The 23,452-nt window shown below is 38.9% G+C and overlaps 1 protein-coding gene and 1 pseudogene across 1 annotated transcript; both read left to right on the top strand.

Annotated features, from left to right (window-relative positions):
* Positions 1–2,631: 2,631 nt before the first annotated feature.
* On the top strand, positions 2,632–3,654 carry LOC123808576 (olfactory receptor 11G2). Its single transcript, XM_045823334.1, has one exon. It carries the CDS (start codon positions 2,728–2,730, stop codon positions 3,652–3,654), a length of 927 nt encoding a protein of 308 aa, XP_045679290.1. The 5' UTR covers positions 2,632–2,727.
* Positions 3,655–13,506: 9,852 nt separating this feature from the next.
* LOC123808427 lies at positions 13,507–21,936 on the top strand (annotated as a pseudogene).
* Positions 21,937–23,452: the final 1,516 nt, after the last annotated feature.

The raw sequence follows: 23,452 nt of genomic DNA, 5'->3' as shown, positions 1-23,452 counted from the left end.
GTCATCTGGAGCCTTTCTTGTATGTTTCATTTCCTAAAATTTCATGTCACAGGTTTTTTAAAGTTCAAATGAAGTAACTGGCAAACATCTATTATTTATCTATATTCTCTATCTTTATAATAGTGTAAACAATCATTTCTTTGAAAAATATTTACAGAATTCCTACTATCTTTCTCAGATTGTCTTGGGCACTAGGGATAAAAAGTGAACATGAAGGATAGCAAGAGCAAAGACCTTGGCTGTTTCTTTTTTTTATGATCATTTCATTTTATTTACTTATTCATTTTTAGTTACAGTTTTCCCAACTTTTTCCCATTTGCTCTCCCCACCCCCATCCTCCCCAGGACCACAGTCAATCCCCCCTCATTTTCCTCTATTCATGCCCATGAGTCCTCTATTAGTATTCCTTGGATTGCCCCTTCCCCTTCTTCCCCCATTATCTCCCTCCCCTACTCCCTCTGGTCACTGTCAGTCTGTTTGTTGCATCCATGCCTCTGGTTCTATTTTGCTCATTTGTTTGTTTCGTTCATCAGGTTCCACTTATAGATGAGAAAGAACATCTGGTATTTGTCTTTCACCATCTGGCTTATTTCTCTCAGCCTAATACTCTCCAGTTCCATACATGCTATCATGAAGGGTAGGAACTCCTTGTTTCTTTCTGCTGCATAGTAGTCCATTGTGTAGACGCACCACGGTTTTTTAATCCACTCATTTACTGATGGCACTTAGGTTGTTCCTAGCACTTGGCTATTATAAATTTTGCTGCTATGAACATTTGGATGCATAGGTTCTTCTGAATTGGTGGTTTGGGGTTCTTAGGGTATAGTCTGGACAATGGGATCACTGGATCAAAAGCCAGTTCCATCCTCAGTTTCTTGAGGAAATTCCATACTGTTTCCACAGTGGCTGCACCACTGTGGTGCACACCACTATGCACCAGTCTGCATTCCCACCAACAGTACACTAGGGCTCCCTTTTCTCCACATCCTCACCAGCATTTGTTGTTTGTTGATTTATTAATGATAGTCATTCTGATAGGTGTGAAGTGATATCTCATTGTGGTTTTAATTAGCATTTCTCTAATGGATAGTGATGGTGAGCACTTTCTCATGTGTCTATAGGACCTCTGTATGTCCTCCTTGGAGAAGTATCTGTTCAAGTCATTTGCCCATGTTTTAATTGGATTTTTTATCTTTATGGTGTGGAGTCATGTGAGATTGTTACACACTCTTGAGATCAAACCCTTGTCCAAGGTATCATTGGCAAATATATTCTCTCATATGGTTGCTTCCTTTTCCATTTTGTTACTGTTCCATTCTTTAGCCAGGCAGACGCTTTTTGTTTCATGTGGTCCCATTTGTTTATTCTTTCCTTTATATACTTTGCACTTTGGGATGTATCAGTGAAACTGCATGGAATATCTGAAATTTTCCTGCCTATGTTCTCCTCTAGGGCTGTTATGGTGTCACAACTTATATTTAAGTCTTTTATCAACCTGGATTTTATTTTTGTGTGTGGTGTAAGTTGGTAGTTTAGTTTCAATTTTTGCATGTACTTGTCCAGATCTCCCAACATTGGCTGTTTCTTAAAACTGAAAAAAGAACAATGTTATATGATTGAAGTATTATGTGGAGGAGGGAAGGTGTGTTTGTGTGTGTATAAAGACAGAGAGAGAAAGGTAAATCCTGGTGACTTTGGAAATCTATTTTTTTGTAATTAAGGAGAAATCTGGCCCAACACCTCAGTTAATTCTGCACAGGCTGACTGCAGCTGCTGACCCCTAGAAGCCTCCTCCCTTTCTACAAATGTCACTTGTTAGACCAAGGATCTTCCATCATTTCATAGTTAATTATTGTTTAACATGGTATTCTAACTCACTTGGAACAAAGAAAGTCATTATGCAGATATTCAATCTGCAAAGCCACTCTTTCTTGAGATGATCCCAAGCAGTTACTGGAGGATGGAGCCAAGTTTTAGCTTTCCATTCCCTACAAATCTATTGCTATTTAGAAATCTATGTTATTAATAATATCCACAGTTTATATTATTGAATAGGATTATATCTATAAATGAAGACTAGGAAAATTCATATTATTTTCCAGGTAAGCACAGACCTATTTCAACATTAATAATTCTTTCACTTTGGTTTATAAGGATTGCCATTTTAACACAGCAGAAACTAAGGCTAATTTTCTCTAGCTGATTTCACTGTCTACACATGAAATTGGTATATCATATTATGAAATTAATAAGTTAATCATTTAATTTTAAATAAGGCAAGTTTTAAAAGTTGCATAAAAGAAGTAATTCAAAAAGCTCTATGAGTTTCTGTTACAAGGCTACACAATTTGACTCAGCTTCTGCCACAACTGCAATGATGTCACCTCTTCTGGAAGTGGGAGAAATTCCATTTTTGTGAGGATAGAGAGAGAGTAGATAAATGGAAACTCTCTTACATGTAACATGTAATACAATTTGCAAACATCACATCACTCTCCTTCAAGAGCTTATCAAGTCTGACCAAAAATTTTCTTGAGTCCACAGTGAAAATGTAGAAGAGAAGGAAGAAACAACCCAAGTTAGTATTCAGTCTTAAAGGGAAAAAGTAGCTATTGATATATAAGCCTTTATTTTCTTTCCAAAGATAGTTTAAACATAAATCTGGGTCCCCATTTGTCTACATCCATTCATTTAATATTTGCTGGTCCTTTCACAGTTCACAAGCCCATGAAACTCTTCAGCAACTCCAGCACCATCACTGGCTTCATCCTCCTTGGCTTCCCTTGCCCCAAAGAGGAGCAGGTTCTCCTCTTTGTGCTCTTCTCTGTTGTCTACCTCCTGACCCTCATGGGCAATGGTTCTATCATCTGTGCTGTGCGCTGGGATCAGAGACTCCACACCCCCATGTATATCCTGCTCGCCAACTTCTCCTTTCTAGAGATCTGCTATGTCACCTCCACTGTCCCCAACATGTTGGCCAACATTCTCTCTGACACCAAAGTCATCTCCTTTTCTGGGTGCTTTCTTCAGTTCTACTTTTTCTTCTCCTTGGGTTCTACAGAATGTTTTTTCTTGGCTATTATGGCATTTGATCGATACCTCGCCATCTGCCGGCCTCTACACTATCCAACCATTATGACTGGACATCTCTGCACCAATCTTGTGGTTGGCTGCTGGGTACTTGGATTCCTCTGGTTCTTGATCCCTATCATCATCATCTCCCAAATGTCCTTCTGTGGCTCCAGGATTATTGACCATTTCCTGTGTGACCCAGGTCCTCTTTTAGCACTCACTTGTAAAAAAGGTCCTGTGGTAGAGGTCATCTTCTCCATTTTAAGTCCTCTGCCCCTCATCATTGTCTTTCTCTTCATCATAATGTCCTATATTCTGGTCCTAAGAGCTGTATTAAAGGTCCCTTCAGAAGCTGGGAGAAGAAAGGCTTTCTCCACCTGTGGGTCTCATCTGGCTGTGGTTTCACTGTTCTATGGTTCAGTACTGGTCATGTACGGGGGCCCAGCATCTGAGCATGAAGCTGGAATGCAGAAGATTGTGACTCTGTTTTATTCTGTCATGACCCCCCTTCTTAATCCTGTGATATATAGTCTTAGGAACAAAGATATAAAAAAGGTCCTGCAGAAATTTCTGGGAATATAAAAAGTGTTAATCAGCAAGAATCTTGGAAAATTATGAGGCAAGTTCGTAAGAACCTAGGAAAATTCCTAGGCAAGTGGAATTGGGAAACTGAAACAAGAGAATTAAACAAGGCAAACAATTTGAACAACTTACAGCCAGCTGTTGAATCGAAAGACCTTATCTCCCACTTGAGGAGCAAGGACACTTGAGAGCAAATGGTTCATACCTCTCCTCCCTAACCAGAGAATACATAGCTTAAATCACCCTAGTTGGGGAAGTAGAGAACAGAAACCCAATTAATACCATTTGTGCCAACTAAATCCAAGGACAGATAAAGTCATCAAAACAAATAACAAAAATTCCATTAGAGCCTCATGGACCCAAGATAAAAGTAAATCAATAGCACAGACCAAAGAATAGTCCCAAACTCTTCTATATGACCATTTGGGTGCATCAGCATATTAAAAGTGTACTTGGAAAGCTTATGAATATTCTGCTAAAACACTCCCCCGAAATTCTCACCTGAAGAAGAGGCATTAAAAAATCTCAAGACAAAGACTAGATGCAAACTCTCTCTAGAGCATCCATCCCCCTTCTCAGGCATGAACTTTTTACTTCTCTTAAACTCTGGGTCCCCATGAGACTTGAAACCAGAGGAGTAGTTGGCAGTGGCAACTTGTCCCAGGCTTACCCCCTAATCCTGTCTCTAAGGCCCTCTTTCTCTGACTTCCCAGTGAGCCAACAGCAGCCCTGCCTTGGCTCACTTTTTCCTATAATGTTTCTAAAGAGTCAAAGCAGAGCACCACCTAGGCTGTCTCCTGCTGCTCCTTCTACCCTAAGCCCTTCCTTTGTTTCACTGTCCCCAACTTTAATAAACACATTCTCAGAATCACCTAGACATTGTGAAATCTTTCCTACATGAAGTCAAGAACCCACACAATACAGGCTGGCCAGGAGCAGACCTGCTCCAGGCCAGTCTCTGTCAAGGAACAGTATCTCATGTCTAACCTAGTAGAGTGACGAAGATCAAGCAGTTTTACAACACTATAGTTGAGAATGGTGAAATGGGTTCTCTCACACTTAGTAGGTGGGAGTTACATTTTAGAAACTGTACAGAACAATTAGGCAACTTTTATGAAATGTGGAAGGCATATGCCCTGTAACCCAGAAAATCAACTTCTAAGACACTTATCCCATAGCTATTCCCATACATGTGGGAAATAATGAAATCTCAAGAATATTCATTTGCAGCATTCTGGTAATAGCAAAATATTAAGGAAAAATGTCAGTTTCTATTAACAGATAACTAATTAAATAAGCTATCATTCAGTCATACAATGAAATAGCATGTCTTCAATTTTATGAAACATGAAATCACTCTATATGTAATGTTATGTAATATCTACCAGATATACTATTGAGTAAAAAGAGCAAGGTTAGTAACAGAGTATAACTACCTTTTATGTGAATGTACAGACTAGCCCTAGAAGGAGCTCTAGAAACTGATAAAAGGGGTTGTTTCATGAGGAGAATTTGGTGTATAAAAAACAAAAGAGTAAAGATTTATTTTCTTCATACCCCCTTTTGAACATTTAAAATTCTTTATCAGTTACCTATATTATGTTCTTAAAAAAATAAGTAATAATACAGTTGTTATTAAACAAAAGATGATTTTTTAATAATTTTCTAGACAAATTTTCTGATAATTAGATTTAGAAAATCAATCTCCACAATTCTAGGGTTCCTCAGAAGCCTATTCATTTATAGAAAAACTAAAACAAGGTCTCAAGAACACCTTAACATTACTTCACTCATAATTTTTGGTACTTTAGAGAAAATATGAGAAATGTATTTCTTTTCTTATGACTTGTACAAATATACTATTCCAAACTATAACTAGTTTATCACATTTATATTTAGATATCTTCTCCCTCCTTGTTCAATTATGTATTTTTATTGCTGTTGAGCACCTACAATATCAGACATTGAACCAGGAAATGAATTTAATACAAAAGTATGTGACACATTTTCTTTGCTCTTAAGGCTCACAGTATCATGGTAAAAATGTACAATAAAATTGCAAGGGTCTTACTTCCGGCCAAGATGGAGGCATGGGTAGCCACACTGTGCCTCCTCGCACAACCAAGATAGGAACAACAATAATTTAGAAACAGAATAACAACCAGGACTGACAGAAAATTGAACTGTATGGAAGTCAGACAACCAAGGAGTTAAAATAAACACATTCATCCAGACCAGTAGAAGGGGCAGAGTCAGGCAGCTGGGCAGAGAGGGGTCTCATGGCACAAAGAGTGTTGGGGCCAGGTGCATGAGACAGCAGCAGGCAGACTCTGGGCGCACGAGCGGCGGCTGGCTGGCAGACCCCAGCCAAGGGGTGGCAACCGGCAGACACAGGGAGGCAGCGATTGTGAAGCAAGGAACTGCACGCAGCCCAGGATCCCAGTGCTGGGAAATAGAGCTTCAGGACACTGATTAAAAACACCTGTGGGGGTTGAGGCAGAGGGAGGGACTCCCAGCCTCATGGGAGGGGTCATGGGAAAGACCCATGGGGTGCACAAGCCCACCCACATAGGAATCAGCACCAGAAAGGTCTAGTTTGCTTGGGGGAAGCAGCAGAAGGGACTGAAATTGGCAGAGAGCACAGCAAGCACCATTGTCTCCTCTCAGACCTTGTCCCCACATGCAGCATCACAACCTAGTGACTGGGTTGCCCACCCTGGTGAACACCTAAGGCTCTGCCCCTTATATGTAACAGGTGCAACCAGACCAAAAAACAAAAAAAAACAAAAACAGAGATGGCTCATACAGAAGAACAAATGAAAGCCCCAGATCCCATCCTTTTAAGCGACCGAGAGATAGCCAACCTATCAGATACACAGTTCAAAACACTGGTAATCAAGATGCTCTCCGAATTGGTTGACTTTGGTCACAAATTAGATGAAAAAATGAAGGCTACAATAAGTGAAATGAAGAAAAATACACAGGGAACCAATAGTGATGAGAAGAAAGCTGGGTCTCACTTCAATGGAGTGCACCAGAAGGAAGAAAGAAACAACCAAACAGAAAAGAATGAAGAAACAACAATTCAAACAAGTGAGGAGAGGCTTAGGAACCTCCAGGACATCTTTAAATGTTCCAACATACAAATTATATGGGTACCAGAAGGAGAAGAGGAAAAACAACAAGTGGAAACCTTATTTGAACAAATAATAAAGGAGAACTTCCCCAAATAGATTTCCAGGAAGTCCAGGAAGCTCAGAGAGTCCCAAAGAAGTTGGACCCAAGGAGGAACACAACAAGGCACATCATAATTACATTAGCCAAGGTAAAAATTTCTTGCTGCTCCTAGAAGCAGCAAGAAATAAGGAGACAGTAACCTACAAAGCAGTTCCCATCAGACTGTCAGCTGATTTCTCTAAAGAGACCTAGCAGGCAAGAAGGGGCTGGAAGGAAGTATTCCAAGTCATGAAAGGCAAGGACCTACATCCAAGATTGCTCTATCCAGCAAAGCTATCATTTAGAATGTAATGGCAGATAAAGTGCTTCTCAGATAAGATCAAGTTAAAGGAGTTCATCATCACCAAGCCCTTATTATATGAAATGTTAAAGGGACTTATCTAAGAAAAAGAAGATAAAAAGCTTGTACAATAAAATGACAGCAAACTCACAACTACTAACAACCACACCTAAAACAAAAACAAAAACAAACTAAGCAAACAAGTAGAACAGGAACAGAACCACTGAAATGGAGGCCACATGGAAGGTTAGCAACAGGGGAGTGGGAGGAGGAGAGGGGGTAAAAGGTACGGAGAATAAGTAGCATAGATGGTAGGTAGAAAATACACAGGGGAGGGCAAGAATCTTATGGGAAATGTAGAAGCTAAAGAATTTATGACACATAGACATGAGCTAGAGGAGGGGAATGTGGGTGGGGGAGGGTGTTCAGGGTGGAGGAGGTTGGATGGGGGTAATGGGACAGCTGCAATAGCATAATCAATAAAATATTTAAAAAGAAAGAAAAAAATTGCAAGGATCTTGTTTTATTAAATGGTACAAGTGCTATGAGTGAGGAAAAACTAAATACTATGAGAGATCATGAGAAGTGACATGTGTGTAGCATGGATTTGTGTCGTGTGCAAAAGGACTCAACTTTGACTAGTTATAGGGAATTGTCCTTTTGCAAGTGCACCTCAGGTTACAGAACAGAAGTGTTTCTAGAAATTCTCTGTAAACTACCACATAACTAACCAGTCCTAGCAACTAGTAATGAGTTCCCTAAAAAGGTATGACTATAAAAAATATAATGTAAATTAAAATCCAAACTGAAATGTTATTTTAAACTTTTAAGTAAACATAGGTTTTAGCAACAGAAAGCTAAGTTACTTCAGTCTCCCATCCTGCTAAGAATAAAGAAAAACATTAAACTTTAAAAAATGAAATATTGGGAGAGGTGGAGGGAAAAGGCAGAAAACTGTACTTGAACAATAAAAAAATAAAATATTAACAATCAAAGAGGCAATAAGAAAATCATAAGTCAATTTTTTAATAAAAATCTGAGTGGTGACCACTGTGGACCTTGATGGAGAAGATGTCTTCTAAGAAGGGCTCCTGGTTGCTAAATGGGAAAGAAAAACAAAACAAAACAGAGCCTAGCAGCCATTTCTACACAAGGACCTCTCATATAAACTACTTCAGAGAGAAGCCTGTGCTGAACTACCAGCCTCTGTACTGAGCTACCTGCTTGTACTAATTATGTTTCTGCTATCTGAGCAAGCCCTTATGAAGGAGTTCCTGGAATCCTATTTCAACCAGTAGGACTGAGGCTTTCCACATGGGAGCAGACAGACAGGTGCAAAGTGAAGCAGAGCAGACCAGAACAGACCAGACCTCACTGAGCTGTCTAGCTGAAGAGGGGCCTAGCCCCAGGGATGCTTCATACCTGTACTGTATTACTACTGAGCTGTTTGCACTAAATAGTTTCCTTCTTCACTGCACCCCAAATTGGGGATTCTTGTTGGCATTGAAGTGGCACCAACAACCACCAATTGACAGCACTAAAGTCATTCATGTTCAGAGAGTACTTGCCCATAGTTCAAATCCTTGTATTTTATGACAATGCCTGTCTGGGGAGATGCAGATGAGAACCCAGAGCTCACAGGAACTTAGAGCAGGTAGTGGTTTTCACCTAAGGTAAGCATGAACCAGAATTAAACCTGACACCACTCAGAAGGACAACTGACATTTAGCCATCCCTGAAAGTTTGTGGTCACGGTTCAGCTGTTGCTCAGATTTGCACACACCATTTTCCCCAATTTTTCCAGTATATTGTCTCCTTTTGGTTCAAAGGAATGTAACTTTCTATGAAGATTCTGAAAACCCCTTCCCTTTGTCCTTACTCATGAATGGACACATTCATACACACATGTACTCGTAAACACACACGCTTCATGACACCATGGTTCTTAACAAAATTTTAAAATATTTTAATTCTCCAGGATAGACTATATTTAAGTCACAAAACATTCAATAAATTATGAAAAATTGAAATCATACATCTCTTTTCCAATTACAAAGTAGTGAAACAGCAGAAGTAAAATTGTAAAGTCCTCAAAAACAAAGAAATTAAACTGTACAATTGTTAAAATATATTTTATTGATTATGCTAATACAGTTGTTCCATTTTTTCCTCTGCTTTATTACCCCTGCCTTGCACTCCTCCCCCCTCCCCCACTTACATTCCCTCACCTTAGTTCATGTCCATGGGTCATACATATAATTTATTTGGCTTCTCTATTTCCTATACTCTTCTTAACCTTCCCCTATCTATCTGGAACCTACTGTTTGTTTATGTTTCTTATTCCCTATACTTTTTACCCCATTATCCTCCCACCCCCTCCCTACTGACAACCCTCAATTTGATCTCCACATCTTTGAATCTACTCCTGTTCTACTTGTTTGCTTAGTTTGTTTTTTTTTGTTTTTGTTTCTGTTTTTTAGGTCTGGCTGTTGATAGTTGTGAGTTTATCATTTTACTGTTCATATTGTTGATCTTCTTTTTCTTAGATAAGTCGCTTTAACATTTCATATAATAAGGGCTTGGTAATGATGAACTCCTTTAACTTTACTTTATCTGACAAGTACTTTATCTGCTCTTCCATTTTTAATGATAGCTTTGCTGGATAGAGTAATCTTGGATGTAGGTCATTGTGCTTCATGACTTGGAATACATCTTTCCAGCCCCTTCTTGCCTGCAAGGTTTCTTTTGAGAAATCAACTAATCATTTTATGGGAACCCTTTTGTAGGTAACTATCTCCTTTTTCTCTTCTTGCTTTTAAGTTTCTCTCCTTCTCTTTAATCTTGGGTAATGTGATTATGATGTGCCTTGGTGTTATCCTCTTTGGGTCCAACTTCTTTGGGACTCTCTGAACTTCCTGGACTTCCTGAAAGTCTATTTCCTTTGCCAGATTGGGGAAGGTCTCCTTCATTATGTTTTCAAATAAGTTTTCCATTTCTTGCTTTCCCTCCTCTCCTTCTGGCACCCCCTATGATTTGGATATTAGAACATTCAAAGTTGTCCCAGAGGTTCCTAAGAATCTCCTCATTTTTTTGGAATTCTTGTTTCTTCTGTTCTGGTTGAATGTTTATTTCTTCCTTCTTCTCCAAATCATTGATTTGAGTCCCAGTTTCCTTCCCATCACTGTTGGTTCCCTGTACATCTCTCTTCATTTCACTTTGGAGAGCCTTCACTTTTTCCTCCATTTTGCAACCATCCTCAACCACTTCTGTGACCATCCTGACTACCAGTGTTTTGAACCCTGCATCTGAGAGGTTGGTTATCTCTTCAACACTTAGTTGTATTTTTTTCTGGAGCTTTGATCTGTTCTTTCTTTTGGGCCATAATTTTTTGTCTCAGTGCACCTGTTACATAGTAAGGTATGGAGCCCTAGGTATTCACCAGGGCTAGGCAACCCACATCACTGCATTGTGGTGCTGCCTGTGGGGGAAAGGTCAGAGAGGGAACAATACTGCTTGCTGGGCCTCAGCTGGCTTTCTGTCACTTCCTCTGCTACCCACAAGCAAATTGTTCCCTTCTGGTGCTAATTCCCAGGTGCATGTGTTTGTGTACATTCTAGGAGCCTGTGGATTTCTCCAACAAACTCCTGAAAGTTTCTCCTGCCACTGCCACAACCCCCACTGGTTTTCTCAGTCAGACGTTTTGAGGCTTTATTTCCCCACGCTGGAACCCTGGGTGGCATGGTCTGTCTTACTTCCCAGTTGTTCCTCCCAGTTTATCTGCACACAAGTGTGGGACCACCTGGTCCACCAGCAGCTGCCTTGCCACAGGTCTTCTCCACCCAGCTGCTCATCTCCTCCCCTCCTACCAGTCTAGGTGAATGCTTCTTCTTTAACTCCTTGGGTGTCAGACACCCATCTAGTTCAATTTTCTGGCAGTTCTGGTTACTTTTTGTTTTTGAATTTGTTGTTGTCCATCTTTTGGTTGTGTGAGGAGTCAAAGTGTATCTACCTATGCCTCCATCTTGGCCATACGTCGTAAAGTGCACACTCTTAAACAACCAATAGGTCAAAGAAAATAATTGTAAGGGATATTACTTTTTAATCCTAAAACAGATGAAAACACAATATACCAAAACTTATAAAATGCAGAGAAAGTAGCACTAACAGAAGTATTTATAAGTAGAAAGCCTAATACTTAAAAAGGAGAAAGAGCGCAAGTCAAAACCTAACTTTACATGTTAAAGAAGTAAAAAAAGAATAACAAACTAAATCCAAACATAGCAAATAAAATAACATAATGAAGATCACAGCAGAAATAAATAAAATAGTGATTAGAAAATCAACAGAAAATTTAATAAAATGAAGAGCTGAGTTTTTGAAAAAATCAACAAAACTGACAAACATTTAAGCTAAGAAAAAACAGAAAGAAGAAGACTCAAATAAAATCAAAAAGTGGAGGCTTTACAACTAAATATCTTAGAAATAAAAATGATTATTGAAACATACAATGAACAATCTGTCTTTTTTAAAAAAATGTTTAAACTCTGGGAGGAACATCAGAGGAGCAAGATAGACTGCACAACCCCGGGTTCCAGAATGAGGAAATAAAGCCTCAAAACTTCTGACTGAGAAAACCTGTGGGGGTTGAGGAGGCAGGAGAAATTCCCAGCCTCACAGGAGTTCATTGGAGAGACCCACAGAATACTAGAACATACACAAACTCACCCACCCAGTTAAGCAACAAAATAAAAATAAGGTAACCAGGAACAAATTTAACCAAGGAGATAAATACCTGTACTGAAAATCATAGGTACTGAAGAAATTGAGGAAGATACAAATAAGTGGAAAAATATGCTGTGTTCATGGATAGGAAAAATTAACATCATTAAAATGTCCATACTACCCAAAGCAATCTACAGATTCAATGCAACTCCTATTTAAACACCAATGGCATATCTCACAGATCAAGAACAAATATCCTAACAATTCATATGGAACCATAAAAGACACTGAACATCCTCAGCAATCTTGAGAAAGAAGAACAAAGTAGGAGGGATCACAATACCTGATATCAAATTGTATTACAAGGCCACTGTGATCAAAACAGCATGGCACTGGCATAAGAACAGGCACACAGATCAATGGAACAGAATAGAGAGCCCAGAAATAAAACCACAAATTAATGGTCAATTAATATTTGACAAAGAAGGCAAGAACATACAAACAGCTAAAGACAGTGTCTTCAATAAGTAGTGTTGGGAAAATCAGACAGACACATTCAAAATAATAAAAATGAAATTAGACCACTAACTTACACCATACACAAGAATAAATTCGAAATGGGTTAAAGACTTAAATTTAAGATGTGAAACTATATAAATCCTAAAAGAAAAATAGGGAGTAAAATATCAGACATTTCTCATAGCAATGTTTTTGCCAATATCTCTTCTTGGACAAGGAAAACAAAGGAAAAAATAAATGGGACTACATCAAACTAAAAGTCTTTTGCACAGTGAAAGAAACCATCAACAAAAATTAAAAGGGAACACACTGAATGGGAGAACATATTTTCCAATAACACATCTGACATGGGTTTAATTTCTAAAATATATAAAGAATTTACACAACTCAACACGCAGAGGACAATCAAATTAAAAAATGGGCAAAGAACCTGAATAAACACTTCTCCAAAAAGGATATATAGATGCCCCTTAGACATATGAAGAGATGCTCAATATCACTAGTCATCAGAGAGATGCAAATTAAAACCACAATGACATATCACCTCACATTTATCAAAATGGCTACCATCAATAAATCAACAAACAACAAGTGCTGACAAGAATGTGGAGAAAAGGGACCCTACTGCACTATTGGTGAGAATGTAGACTGGTGCAGCTACTGTGGAAAAAAGTGTGGAGTTTCCTCAAAAAAATTAAAAATGGAACTGCCTTCTGACACAGCAATCCCACTTCTGGAAATATATCTGAAGAAACCTGAAACACTAATTCAAAAGAATATATGCACCCCTATGTTCGTAACAGTGTTATTTACAATAGCCAAGATCTGGAAACAGTGCAAGTGCTGATCAGTAGATGATTGGGTTAAAAAGTTGTAGTACATTTACATAGTGGAATACTACTCAGTCATTTAAGAAAAAAGGAAGCGTCTGGTCAAGATGGCAATGTAGACAGACATGACTTGCCTCTTTACACAACCACATCAAAATTACAACTAAAATGTAAAATGACCATCACTCAGGAATGTCAGAAATCAAACTGAATGGAAGTCTGACAACTACGGAAACCACATCCATCCAGACTGATAGGAGGGGCATGGACACAGAAAGGGCTGGCCCTACACCCATGTGGATAAAAATGCAGGAGGGATATATCAAGAGCAAGGAGTCCAGACCCACACCAGACCCCCCATTTCAGGATTCCAGTACCAAGAAGGTAAGTCCCCACAACTTCTGGCTGGGAAAACCAGCAGGGATTGAGTCAGTGGAGGAGGCTGCTGGAACCCCAAGCAGTTTGTCTTAAAGAACCCACATTCAGCCTCACTCCCTCTGAGCTCCAGCACTGGGGTGGCAGCTTGAAGAGAACCAGGGTATACAGGAAAAGACTGATGTATCTAGCATGAAGGCAAGCAGAAGCCATTGCCCCTTGGCTGAGGACACCCCCCCCCCCACACACACACACAGACAGAGCTGGTAGGCTAGTGCCATATATGTGACTCCATCAGCCTGGCTAACACTGTGGGACCCACCTTGTAGATCCATAAAGGTCCTACCCCATCCAAGTTACAGGCCCATCCAAGCTATTTTTCCATAAGAATTACTGGTGTTGGCTCCTAAATCCTCTCAACAAGCAACAGCTGGCTTCAGTGAGCCCTAGTGGCAGCATACAGTCTCAGCTTGCCTTCAGTGGGGAATCTCCAAGCCCAACACAGTAGCAACCATCTCAGATTGCTTTATAGCTCAGGAGGGTGCCCTGGGAAAAACATAGGTGGAGGCTGACCTTGACTTTCACCACCAGGTAAACCACAGGGTCAATGCAGCCAGTGGACAGCTACAGACCAGGTCAGAGCACCACCATCCTGCCCCCTGCACAGCTGGTCCTCCACAGGATCAGGGCAGAAGTTGGTGGTCAGCAGTCACAGCCAGTCCTTGCAGCTTACTGGCCTGGGTAAATCCCTCCTATCCATCTGCCAACAAGAACCAAGACTCAATTACAAGAGGAGGGTGTACTCAGTCCACACTAAGGGTGCAGCTGGAGTACCCAGCTTGGATGATAAGAGAGTCTGTGCCATGGACCCAACAGAATACCTACTACATTAGGCCACACTAACAACGCAGGGAGTCATAGTAGCTCTACCTAATATATACAAACAAACACAGGGATGCTGCCAAAATGACACAAAGAAACATGGCCCAAATGAAAGAACACATCAAAACTCCAGAAAAAGAGCTAAACTAAATGGAGATAAGCAATCTATCAGATGCAGAGTTCAAAATGCTGTTTATAAAGATGCTCAAGGAACTTAGTGAGGACCTCAGCAGCATAAAAAAGACCCAGTCAGAAATGAAGGACACTAATTGAAATAAAGAACAATTTACAGAGAAACAACAGTAGAATGAATGAAAGCAAGAATCAAATCAATAATTTGGAACAAAAGTAAGCAAAAAAACAACCACGCAGAACAAGAAGAAAAAAGGAATCCAAAAAAAAATGAGGATAGTATAAACAGCTTCTGGGACAACTTTAAGTTGTCCAACATTCACCTCATATGGGCGCCAGAAGGAAAGAAAAGAACAAGAATTTGGAAATCTATCTGAAAAAGCATGAAAGAAAACTTGCCTAATTTGGTGAAGAAAATAGACATGCAAGTCCAGAAAGTGCAAAGAGTCCCAATTGTGATGGATACAAAGAGGCCCACTCCAAAGACACATCATTTTTAAAAGGCCAATGGTAAAAGAAAAAGAGAGATTCTTTTTTTATTATATTCATTTATTTTCAAACTTAAACCATTTCTTTTTTTTTTGTTTTTCAAGTACAGTTGTCTTCATTTACCCTCCATCACTCCACCCCAACCCAGCCATCCCCACCCTCCTCCCCTGAGCTCACCCACCCTTGGTTTTTTCCATGTGTCCTTTATTGTTGTTCCTGAAAACCCTTCACCCTTTTCCCCCCATCAGTCCCTCCCACCTCCTGTCTGGTTACTGTCAGTTTGTTCTTTATTTCAATGTCTCTGGTTATATTTTGCTTGCTTGTTTATTTTGATTAGGTTCCACTTATAGGTGAGATCATATGGTATTTGCCTTTCACCACCTGGATTATTTCATGTAGCATAATGCTCTTCAGTTCCATCCATGCTGTCACAAAGGGTAGGAGCTCCTTCTTTCTTTCTGCTGTATAGTATTCCATTGTGTAAATGTACCATAGTTTTTTGATCCATTCATTTACCAGTGGGCACTTAGGTTGCTTCCACCACTTGGCTATTGTAAAATGTGCTGCTATAAACATTGGGGTGCATAGGTTCTTTTTGACTGGTGTTTCAGGGTTCTTAAGATATAATTCCAGCAGTGGAATTGCCAGGTCAAAAGGCAGTTGCATTTTTTTGTTTTCTGAGGAAATTCCATAGTGTTTTCCACAGTGGCTGCACCAGTCTGCACTCCCACCAACAGTGCACTAGGCTCCCTGTTCTTCACATCCTCTCAAACACTTGTTTGTTGATTTGTTTATGATGGACATTCTTACCAGTGTGGAGTGGTATCTCATTGTGATTTTAATTTGTCCATAGTTCATACTACCCAATGCAATTTATAGATTCAATCCCTGTTAAAGTACCAATGACATATTTCACAGATATAGAACAAACATTTCAAAAATGTATATAGAACCATAAACAACCCCTAATAACCACAGCAATTTTGCAAAAGAAGAACAAAGTAGAGGGATCATAATACCTGATATCAAAGTGTATTACGAGGCCACTGTAATCAAAACAGCCTGGTACTGGCATAAGAACAGACACATAGACCAATGGAACAGAAAAGAGAGCCCAGAAATAAACTCCGGTCAATTAATATTCAACAAGGGGGGCAGAAGCATAAAATGGAGTAAAAATAGCCTCTTCAATACATGGTGTTGGAAAATCTGGACAGCTAAACACAAAAAAAATGAAACGTGATCACAACTTACACCACACACAAAAATAAATTTAAGGTGGATAAGAGAGACTCTTAAAAATGAGAGAAAGGCCCTGGCTGCTGTGGCTCAGTGGACTGATCACCAGACTTCGAAGCAAAGGGTCACCAGTTTGATTCCTAGTCAGGGTACATGCCTGTGTTGCCACCCATCCCCAGTAGGGGGTGCATGAGAGGCAACCACACATTGGTGTTTCTCTCCCTTTCTTTTTCCCTCCCTTTCTGTCTCTAAAAATAAATAAATAAAAAACTATTTTTTTAAAGCAAGAGAAAAGTGAAACCAAGAGAAAAGAAGTTAGTTACTGGAAGGTTGCCAGATGTGAGGCGGGGTGGGGGGTGGCAGAAATGAATGAAGAAGTGAGGGATTCAGAAGTACACATAGGTAGTTACAGAAGAGCCATGGGGATATAAAGTACAGTGTAATAAATTGAGTAACCAAAGAACTTATATGCATGACCCATGGACATGAACAATGGTGGGGGGGATTGCCTGAGGGAGTAGGGTCACTGGGTGGAGGGGGACAAAGGTGAAAAAATCAGTACAACTGTAATAGCATAATCAATAAAATATGATTTTTTTAAAGAAAGAAATCTTACCTTTTACAACAGCATGGATGGACCTATAGATTATGTTAAGTGAAATAAGTCAGTCAGAGAAAGACAAATATCATAAGATTTCACTCATATGTGGATTCTGTGTGTGGAATCTAATGAATAAAATAGAAACAGAGGCATGGATCAGACTGACAGCTGACAGAGGGGAAAGGGGTTGAGGGACTGGATGAAAGAAGGTAAAGAGATCAATCCAAAATCATATATACATAACACACTGACACAGACAACAATGTGGTGATAGTGGTGATAGCCAGAAAGAAAGGAGGGTAGGGGCTAAGTGGAGGTGGGCAAAGAGGGGAAAATGGAGATGAAAGAGATTTTGCTTGGAGTGATGCATGTACAATGCAGTGCACGATGATGTTTTGAGTTGTACACTTGAAACCTGTATGGTTTTGTGAGCCAAAATCACTCTGATAAATTCAGTGTGATTCAGTGTTTTTTTTTTCCAAGTCCTTTTCACAGATGGCCAGAGGAAGGCCTTTTCCACCTGTGGATCATATCTGACAGTGGTATGCTTATTCTTCAGGACTCTTTTGGAAACGGATGTGAGCCCCACAGCTGATAACCAGGCTGAAATTCAGAAGATTATGACTTTGCTCTATTCAGTGGTGACTCCCTTCTTAAACTCCATGATTTACAGCTTACAAACCATTCTCTGGTTTCTCTTCAGATCATATAAATCTTTCAACTTCCACAGCTTACAAACCAAGGAGATGACAGCTGCCTTGAAAAAAGTTCTGAGAACAGAATGAGCATATGCTAATCTACACAAGACCAAAGCAAACCATTGTCCAGGCATCAAAGACTAATAAAGAAAGACTTGATTCACTGCTGCTGATTTTCCAATGCACACGTTAAAGAAGATACTTCTAGCCCTGGCTGGCATAGCTCAGTGGATTGAGCACAGGCTGGGAACCAAAGCATCACAGGTTCGATTCCCAGTCAGGGCACATGCCTGGGTTGCAGGCCATGGCCCCCAGCAACCGCACATTGATGTTTCTCTCTCTCTCTCTTTCTCCCTCCCTTCCCTCTCTAAAAACAAATAAATAAAATCTTAAAAAAAAAGAAGATACTTCTCAGTGGGGTCCCCCAACATTTCATTCTTCAACTAACCTGGCAGAGCTAAACTATAGTTGATTTATATTACATTACAAATGTAACACCAGTATTTTCAACATGGGTAACTCCAGTAGCTGGTGACATGAGGGCATATATCAGTGCATTTCATTCTGTTTTAGTTTTGATTTCCAGGGGTTGGAGTGGAATGTAGAACAAGAACAGTTATCCCAGGTGAATCATTGGAGTACTCAAGGCAGTAAGAATGGATACACTAGGATCTCAAATCATCTGTGAAGTTCATTTATCCATCTGTCTATTTACCATATTCCACAGCTAACTGAAATTTCACTCCAGCACAAATGTCAAAAGGTCTTGGGCATTATGAAGTCAAATGGCCAGGTGGGAGTTAAGGCTTATGAGGCCTGGTTTCAGGTTAAAACCATGAATTGGAGTTATATATTTCTTTGGTTCATAGGCTGGTACTCAATCCACTGAGCCACACCAGCCAGGGATGGAACTATATTTCACTTGTTTATGCCAAGAATGTCCTAGCTAATGAGTAGAATAAGTTGGTTTCGTGTCTCAGTTCTCTGCCTACTGTCTTAAAAAAGCCCAAAATACCTCACTTACGTCAAATAAAGTTTGCTATCACTCTACTGCCATTCAGGGCCACAGCATGAAGTTAGGCATCTTGTGAAACACACAGCTCAAGGATGCCCCATCCATCTAGAGATATGACTGTACAGATGTAGGTGGCAGGCAGCCTTGATTGCTTTTATAAGGTTCTAAAAGGGGAGGTATTTTAGTTTCCATGTTAATCATACACCCTAGAACAGAGCACACTGTTACTAATATAAATGATGAATACACATTTGTTAAATGCCAAAATTAATAAGTGGAAAATATACTACAATTTAAATTTAGCATTCAACTTTTTTATTGCAAACCCAGTAACTGTATCTTCTAATAAAAAATGACAGCATGTGGTCTGGCAGATATAGGCATAGTTTATGGGAAATATATTTGAAATTACAACTCTCCTAGAAATTTTTATATCTATGGTCATTGTAATTATAGTCCATTGAACTAAATTGCTTGGACAAAATTTTGATTTTTACGAAAATCATGTTCATTAGAAAGACTATTTTTCATCATTCTAAAAATATTATAAATGAATATAAATATCCAAAGTCACCTTGGCAGTTAAACATTTACCCTCCGGGTTTGCTCCAGTTTAACCAAATATTGAGAAGCAGCCCCCTTACTCTCTGCAGATTGTATAAATGGCACAAGGATACAATTTTGTGAGCATCTTAACAGTGATATTAATAAATAACATGGTCAATTATCCTACTCTTATAGTAAATATATTACCATATTTAAAATATTGATGGTGGCTCCCAGCCAAATACTTTGAACTTGAACCAGGAAACTTTAGGACTCAGAAATAAGCCTGGACCAATAGCTTTAGGAAGGTTGTTAGTAAAACATCTGAGTTTATATAGTCGTCTCAACTCCTAATTCATCCTATAGAGATATTTCTGGTCTCTGCATATTCTAAGGTCACTCTTTTTACTGATTATTTAATTTATAAATTAAATATCAGGTAAAAAAAGCAAGGTGAATGGACAAGTTATGGTATTTAGGGCTTTATTCTATTCCTAGCAAAAATGAAGTCTTGTGTTTTTTTTAATCCTCACCCAAGAATATGTTTATTGATTCTGGAGAGAGAGGAAGAGTAGGGGGGAGAGAGAGAGAGAGAGAGAGAGAGAGAGAGAGAGAGAGAGAGAGAGAGAGAGAGAGAGAGGGAGAGGAAGAGGGAGAGAGAGAGAAGCATGGATATGAGAGCGAAACGTCACTTGGCTACCTCCTATATGCACCCCGATGAGGGGAATTGAATCTGCAGCCTACATATGTGCACTGACTGGGGATCAAAGCCACAACCTTTTGGTGTACAGGACAATATTGCAACCAACTGGACAACCCAGCCAAGGCAAGGCACACAGTTTTATATACTAGAAAAATGGACATACCTAGCTGCAAGGTACTCCAAGAGCCCAACCATGATGTAATACTGCAGCTTAGGGGGAAACAAGCCACACAAAAATGGTGGCCTCCAAAAGAAATCGTGTATAGGGGACATAGTAGCTGCCATCAGTTATTTAAGGCCCACACCCTTGCCACACTGAAAGAGGAATTAGACTTTATTTGTGTAGCTTCAACAAAGGAGAGTCCCAGGATCAATATGCATAAATAATAAAGGAGACAGACATTCCTCAACTTAAAGAAATACTTTGAGAGAACCAGAACTCCGCGAGAGGGGAATGGGGCAAATTATTCAGCAAATCTAGATGCTGTGTAGTGAGAACTAGATAGATAGCTTTCAAAGCACTTTACAGATCCCTGAGTGTTGTGCGAACCCTCCCTGAGGGCAGCAAAAGCAAGGAGGCTCAACTCCCATCCACAGTTCCATTCTTAGCTGCTTTTTATTGAACTTCTATCTGTGAAACTCTAAGGAGGCAAATTAAGGAAGCTATTTTCACTTTATATTTATATTCAATTTTGTTTCAAAGTAAAAGGATGTATCCAAAGTTTATACCTGTATATAGGATATCAAAAGGGTAATGATTTTAACACGCAAGAGGAAACATTACTGAAACTCCAGATTATAGGAATATTTTAAATGAAGCGAGGATTGTTCCAAACCAGTCTCCAAATGGGCCAGTGTTTCTAGGAGTTACTGACTTTGCACATTTAAAGAAATCCCTTAAATCTCTCTAAACTTCAGTTTTATACTCTATAAAAGAGAAGGATAAAGCACACATCCCTATAGTTCAAAAGGTCATTAGGAAAATCAAATGAGATCATGTGTACAAAAATACTTTGTACATTTCCAAGCAAGTAATAAATTGCTTAATTAATTAATAATTTATTAATTAGTAAATTAATAAATTTACTAATAAGTAAAACCTACAAATGTTCATTTTCATTCTTCAGTTACTTCTGTTTCTCTAACAGCTTTGGGATCCCAGAATACAACAATGCACTTTGTAACTGGGTTTGTCCTCCAGGTTTCCCTGGTCCAGGGGAAATGCAGAGCTGCTGCTTCTCATTAATCCTGGTAGCCTACTTTCTGACCCAGCTAGGTAGGAAATGGGGCTATTGTCTGTGCAGTGAAGTGGCACAAGCGGCTTCACACACCCATGTACACCCTCCTGGGAAACTGCCTTCCGAGAGATCTGGCACATTTCCTCCACTATTCCAAACATGCTGGTCAACATCCTCTCTTATACCAAGGCCATCTCCTTCACTGGCTGCTTGCTCCAATTATATTTATTATTTTCACTGGGCACAACAGTGTTTCTTCTTATCAGTATCACTTAATCCTAAACTAGGCTTATGATTAGTACTTAGCCATCTGTCACCCACTACATTACCCCTCCAGCATGACTGGGAAGTTCTGTGTGATCCAGGTCTGTGTTTGCTGGTTGAGTGGATTTCTTGGCTATCCAGTCCCCATTGTCCTTATCTCCCAATATCACTGACTGCTTTGTGAGTGACCCAGGGCCATTGCTCGCAGTGTCTTGCACCCCTGCTCCTTCCACTGAGCTTATCTGCTACACCTCCAACTCAATGATTATGTTTGGGCCTCTCCTTTCCATCTTGGGATCTTACACTCTGGTACTCAGAGTTGTGCCTCGTGTGCCCTCTGGCAATGATCAAACTAAAGCTTTCTCCACATGTGGGTCCCACCTAATGGTGGAGTCTCTATTCTATGGAAACCTTTGGTGTTGTATGTGAGCCCAAAATCAGGGAACCCAGCAGGAATTCAGAAGATCATCGCTTTCATAAACTTAGCAGCAACTCCTCTTTTAATTTTTTAAATTAAATGTATTGGGTAACATTAGTTCATAAAATTATAAGAAATACATTCATCATGTATTTCTGTGATACACAACCTGTATATTCTGGTACAGCCACTATGGAAAGCAGTATGGAGGCTCCTCAAAAAACTAAGAATATCATTATCATATGACTCCACTCTTAAATCCCCTTACCTAGAGCCTCCAAACAAAGACATGAATGATGCCTAAAAGAAAGTCCTGGGATTAAAGACAGCTTTTTAAATATGAGTTGCATTCTTTTGGTCATGAATAAAATATTTTATAGTCAGCTTTATTAAAGTTTTACATTTATGGCTTCTGGCCTTTGTGATATGCTTACAAAGTGAGTCTTCTTCTACTCCAAATTTGTGAGAGGGAAAATTCTTATGGTTTCCTCAGCTACTTTTATGATTTCTGCCTTCAAGTTTACTTCATAAAATTTTTTTGTATGTCTTGTTAAGATCATTTACAGGTACTTTGTCAATTTTACTGTTATTGTATGTGGATCCCATCTTTTATTAGATCTCTTACTTTATTTCAATATATTAAGGCTACTAATTTTTTGTATATTAATTTTTTAGTCAGTCACCTTACTGAATTCTCTAAATTTCAATATGTTTTTAGTTAATTATCTTGAGATTTTTAGGCATCCAATTGTATTACTTAAAATAGTGATAATTCAATATCTCCCTCTCCAATGTTTACTTTTATTTTTTATTTTATTTTATTTTTAACCTTATTGTTTTATTTTTTAAGAGCTGTCTTTACATATAAATAACTTCTATGAATCAATTTTTTTAAATGCAACAATATGAGAAAATGGAAAAGAGATGTAAACAGAGAGTTGGAAAAAGGAATTACAAGTGGCTTTTAAATATTTGAAAAGATTGTCAATCTTACTCATAGTAAGTAAAATGTTAATTAAAGTTATGAGATCAGCAGAAAACTTAGTGATATACTTTTGTTGGGTGAATGTTATCACTCATACATTTTTGATAGCACTATAGTTCAATTTGACATCTATGGAGGACAATTTAGCCATGTCTATCAAAATCACAATGACATTTATCCTTTAACCCTGTAATCCCACTACTAGAAATTTAACTTGTAGTTATATTTTCACATATGTGAAATTATGTGCAAAATTTTTTGTTGCAATGTTTTTTTATAACAATAAAAGTTTGGAGACAAGTTAAATGTTAAAAAAAAAAAGAAAGAAATTCCTGGGATTAAGAATTAACCAAAACTTAGATATTTTTGAAAGAGAAGAATTTGCCACTTCTGACCTAAGTTATTTATAACAACAATAGAGAACAGCTTCAGTAAATTGTGTCCTGGCTTGCACTTAAGTAGAGAGAGAGACTTATTTTTCACAGTTCTTTGACAGTTCAAGTTCAGCTTATTGAGATAAATGTTCAATAAGACATTTTAAACATGCAAGACCTCGCTGAGTAATTATATGGTGTTATTATAATATATGCTCTTTTGTGATGTACCTCTCCTGGTTCAATCCCAG

Source organism: Phyllostomus hastatus, unplaced genomic scaffold (genome assembly GCF_019186645.2).
Source record: "Phyllostomus hastatus isolate PE091 unplaced genomic scaffold, TTU_PhHast_1.1 phas_scaffold_501, whole genome shotgun sequence".
In the NCBI taxonomy this organism is placed as follows: Eukaryota; Metazoa; Chordata; class Mammalia; order Chiroptera; family Phyllostomidae; genus Phyllostomus; species Phyllostomus hastatus.
Note: the sequence above shows the minus strand (reverse complement) of the source record. Positions and strands in the feature narration are given on the sequence as shown.

Coding starts and splice junctions, on each gene's coding strand:
- LOC123808576 (XM_045823334.1), top strand. CDS start 2,728: ATGAAACTCTTCAGCAACTCCAGCACCATCACTGGCTTCATCCTCCTT.